We start from the raw sequence: 5,108 nt of genomic DNA, 5'->3' as shown, positions 1-5,108 counted from the left end.
TGGAGTTCACCAGAGCTTCACAGGTTTTCTACTGGAGTCCTCCTCCATGGTGAATGTTCGAGACCTTGCACTCCTTCACCTTTCGTTTGAGGATTCCCCACAGATGCTCAATAGGGTTTGGGTCTGGAGACATGCTTGGTCAGTCCATCACTTTTGCCCTCAGCTTCTTTAGCAAGGCAGTGTTCGTCTTGGAGGTGTTTGGGGTCGTTATATTTGAATAGTGCCCTGCGGCTCAGTCTCCGAAGGGAGGGGGATCATGCTCTGCTTCAGTATTTCACAGTACATGTTGGCATTCTTGGTTCCCTCAATGAAGTGTAGCTCCCCAGTGCTGGAAGCACTCATGCAGCCCCAGATCATGACATTCCCATAACCATGCTAGGCAAGACACATTTGTCTTTGTACTCCTCACTCGGTTGCTGCCACACACGCTTGACACCATCTGAACCAAATAAGTTTATCTTCGTCTCATCAGTCCACAGTACATGGTTCCAGTAATCCATGTCCTTAGTCTGCTTGTCTTTAGCAAACTGTTTGTGGGCTTTATTGTGCATCATCTTCAGAAGAGGCTTTCTTCTGGGACAATAGCCATGCAGACCAATTTGATGCAGTGTGCAGAGTATGGTCTGAGCACTGACAGGCTGACCCCCCACCCCTTCAACCTCTGCAGCAATGCTGGCAGCACTCATACGTCTATATCCCAAAGACAACCTCTGGATCAGATACTGAGTATGTGCACTCAACTTCTTTGGCCGACCATGGTGAGGCCTGTTCTGAGTGGAACCTGTCCTGTTAAACCTCTCTATGGTCTTGGCCACTGTGCTGCAGCTCAGTTTCAGGGTCTTGGCAATCTTCTTATAGCTTAGAGAAATATTGAACTGATATGTATGGAATCCAAGTGTGTCTCAGTCCCCAATGAAGTACACAAAGACAGGAAATGGATGCCCATGGGACTTTAACGAGACACACAAAAAATATATAAAAATGCATACGTTTATTACATAAAAAGTATATAAAAATACATATACAATACTATAATACACCAAAGATGATCATCAAAAGAAAATATAAAATACATCTAAATAGTTCATCTATTTCTGATAAGTCAGAAGTACTATGTGAAAAGTGTAAGGGCGCTGATAAATATTGACTAATATATAAATAAACCCAATGCGTGAAAAATGATAATGTGATTGGTACAATATATTCAACTCAAATACTAATAAAATACTGCCTTGCGTGGTAATTTTGGTCTCAATAAACCCATTAAAATACAATCACAATAGACATAGCAAAATATGTGCAGTGATAAAATAGTATGGGGAAGTGACTGTACGGTAACAGTGCTTCATATAAAAATACTAATTTAAATTGTTGCATAACAGATAAACAATATGAAGTACAAAGTGCAAAATTCAAGTAGGGTAAAATTTAAGATGCTAAAAAATGGACTGATTTGAAAAGTGCTAGTGCAAAATACACAATGCTAGTGACACTTATGACCATATACTGGTGCCTATAAGTGGCTTGTGCAGTTGATCAATAATAAAGTGACTTCCTAGCGTGCAAGAGGTCACTCAAGTGACGTTTCAGTCCATATAGTGATATTTCTGAAGTGGATAAATGGAATATCCAGGTATGGATACAGAATATCCAAGATAGGAAGGATTGGTAAGCTGCAGTGTATTACGATTTTGTATTTAATACCACTTTATTTGCTATCTAATACAATCCTGACCACATATATGATGGTAAATAAATATTTGTTTACACATTTTCTGGATCTACAAAAGTTATAGAAACATTGTGTCCGAAATACATTTTATTTTTTTATTTATCTCTTATGGATTTAATTTTTTAGTACTGATTTTGTTTTTTTTGTTTTTTAAAGGAAATCCTAAACTACGTCCAGAGGCCAAGAAAAGACTTTTAACATATATTGAGGAAGAACCAAATGATGCAAATGGATATTTCAATTTGGGCATGCTAGCGATGGATGAGAAAAAGGATTTAGAAGCTGAAAAATGGATGAAGAAAGCAATCCGGTTACAGCATGGTTTCCGAAGTGCACTCTTTAACTTGGCCCTTCTCTACTCCCAGACTGCAAGGGAACTGGAGGCTCTTCCTGTCCTGGATGAGCTGCTTCGGCATTACCCAGACCATATTAAAGGACTTATACTTAAAGGAGACATCCTTATGAATCAAAAAAAAGACATCAAAGGAGCTAAAAAATGCTTTGAAAAAATTATAGAAATGGATCCCAAAAATGTCCAAGGAAAGCACAACCTCTGTGTGGTTTATTTTGAGGAGAGGGATCTCATAAAAGCTGAAAGGTGCCTTGTCGAAACCTTAGCCTTAGCCCCCCATGAGGAATACATACAGCGTCATCTCAGCATAGTGCGGGGTAAAATAATGGCACTAAATGCTGCTAATGCTGGACAGGCTGTGCCTGGGGCAACAACTTCTCCACAATCATTCGAAGGACAAGAGAGGGAGAATGGTGAGACGGAAAAAAAAAAAACTCCGTCTGAAAAATTGAAAGAGGAAAGCAATATACCAAAAAATAGTCCAAAAACAAAAAACAAAGGACCTGTGAAGTCTAAAAGTCATCAGGAGAAAAATACAGACAAAGAAATAAAGCAGAAATCAACAAAAGAAATCAAAGACATTGAAAATAAAAGAGTCGCTGCTTTGAAGCGCTTAGAGGAGATAGAGCGTATACTGAGTGGAGAATAACCTGAAGAATATCTTTCAAATTTGAGGAGGGGTGTGGACAGATGGAAGAATACTTGTGTTATGCACTCCAGAGCACAGTATTCATCTGAGTAAAGATGAAAGCAAGTTGAGTAAATAACTACATAGGTATCTGACACTACTGAACAAAGACTGGTTTTCAGGATTTGTTGCTTACTTCAACCAAACTTTTATATTATCCACCAGGAAAGCACGATATACTGTGTGTGTGTGTGTGTGTGTGCATTTTTTTTTATTCTCATTGATATCACCAGCTATTTCATTGTATGATGCGTGACTGAAAATTCTGAGGCTTTACAGCAGGGCTGTTGCACTGATGAGATGTTTGCCTTCAAGGCTTCTTCATGATCATTTTACTGTATTGTGTATTTCATTTCATAATTCAAGCAAGCATGTCTATGATTCCCGATGAATATGGAAACCGCTGCTTGCAGGATGTGGGTTAATAAACTTCCTTTTGGACAATTTATTATCTAGCTAGTAAACAGTAAATTTTTTCCATATGTAATTAGATGGCTCTGGGCTGTTTTCTAGGTTTTTAGGTCAAACTGCTTTTTCAAGTGCATAATGCATAAATATGATTTGTCAAGAGGGCCATTAAACCATAAACGGGTTGTATCATGCATTTTAGCTAGCTGTATAGCTGACTGAAGCCAATTTACGTATTATTGTCAAAGGGTAAATTCAGTATTTAATTTCACTGCTGGTTGGATCTATTCAGCAAACCATTTTTTTTTCTTTTAGGCTTTGTTGGCCCTTTATAATATTGTAAGAAAAGGTTGAATAATTGATTTGCCATTTTACTGGAAATGGCACTAGGCTCCTAAACAAGATTTCTCTATCGCTCATTGACAGACGTAGTCCTCGGTGATACAGCACCTTCGGGTTATGTTGCCTCCACAGGAGTAGGACTAGACAGGAAATGAAAAATGCTCTGGCCACACCCCAGGGGCAGTCCCCGAGGGTATATCCTCTCTCTCTCCACCACAGCAAATCAGTTTTTTTCTGTCTAGTCAGGAGTAAGGACCTAGATACCTTGCTGGGATCTTCGGTCCTGGCAGGATTTTTTTCTTGGAAAATAATTTTTGAAGACAGCTTTTTTTCTCCAGTGTTCCTGTGAGATCTTCAAGCAAGAAAGCTGAACTGGGCGACGGGCGGGATGTTGAGATCCAGTGGTCACCCCAGTTCAGCCTACGAGCGCGTGCAGGCCATAGCTCCGCGCTGGGTCGGCAGCGACATAGTCCCACTGGATGGGGACTGACCCTGCGAGTTAAACGTCTCGCTGAAACGCCAAAGACCATGAGTCACGGCGCCCGTATTGGTCGACAGCCCTCCTACCTCGGTGGAGAGGGGTACTGTCAGGAGTTGGCGCCCGCCTGGTTCCGGTATGGTGAGTAGTATGTTCCCCCTTTCCCCCTGACGGGTCTTGTGGTGAACGCGGGTCCCTCTCTGTAATGGTAAGGATGGGTTCCCCTCTATCCTACAACATGTCACAGATCCCCCTAATTGAGTGTGATTTTTGTGTACAAGAAGCCAGGAGGCTTGGTTTGGGAGCTGACAATCTAATTGTAAAAATGTGTAAATGATTGTAGTCAGTGGCAGTACTAGAACTTTACTGTGATAGTATAAGGTATCCTACCTGTCAGTAGCCACAGGGCGATGTCTATACATGTATACTGCATTCCAGATCATTCCTCCAGCTAAGCAGATGCATCCCGACGGCCACGGACCGCATACGGCCCGCTAGGGTCCGGTACCTCCGACCACGCTGACCACCATGAGGGTGAAGGGTTGTGAGGCCGAGATCCTTCTGCAGACATGCTGGTAGATCGCACGAGGCCGCCATTTTGGTGTAGCCTCGTGTCTCCAGCATGGGGGCGGCCATGTTTGAGGTGACTCAAACACCTCATGGAGCCAGGGGGAGGAGCCGGCAGGCGTGTTAAGGGGCGGAGCCGCCTCTTTTACCCAGGAAATAGGGCCAAAGACTTCCTGTCTGTAACAAGACAAGCACTGAGCAAGCTGATGAAAACTTCTGTGCATCAGGGATGAGCCTTGGGGTTTGTCTCTCTCTCTCTGTGGGGTCCAAAAAGGCAGGTAACACTGAGGGGCGCTGTTGCGACTGGGGGACACAAAAAACAAAAAAAATTTTTTTTTTTTTTTACTTTGTCATTTTTTGTCGCTGGCAAGTGTCTTGTATAATCATTGACCCTGCCGCATAGGTATCCCCACCTGATCCCCTCAAGGTGGCCGCAGGACCCTCCAGTACCCCACTTGTTTTTAATGCATTATCGGCAGTTTTTGAGTCTTTGGTATCCCGGGTGGAGGTGGCCTGTCAGGGACGGGGGTCAAGTAGCGAC

At 42.4% G+C, this 5,108-nt stretch overlaps 1 protein-coding gene across 1 annotated transcript in view; it reads left to right on the top strand.

The window, feature by feature from the left end:
- TMTC3 (transmembrane O-mannosyltransferase targeting cadherins 3) overlaps positions 1-3,417 on the top strand; it is a 173,498-nt gene extending 170,081 nt beyond the window's left edge. Inside the window, exon 13 of the mRNA XM_082255325.1 lies at positions 1,889-3,417. Within this exon, the coding sequence (XP_082111451.1) occupies positions 1,889-2,733 (845 nt within the window). The 3' untranslated portion in view covers positions 2,734-3,417. The remainder of the gene's footprint in view (positions 1-1,888) is intronic.
- The last annotated feature ends 1,691 nt before the right edge of the window (positions 3,418-5,108 follow it).

Source organism: Pelophylax lessonae (genome assembly GCF_965119305.1).
Source record: "Pelophylax lessonae genome assembly, chromosome: 4".
NCBI classification, from domain to species: domain Eukaryota; kingdom Metazoa; phylum Chordata; class Amphibia; order Anura; family Ranidae; genus Pelophylax; species Pelophylax lessonae.
This window is presented reverse-complemented; position numbering and strand designations above follow the sequence as displayed.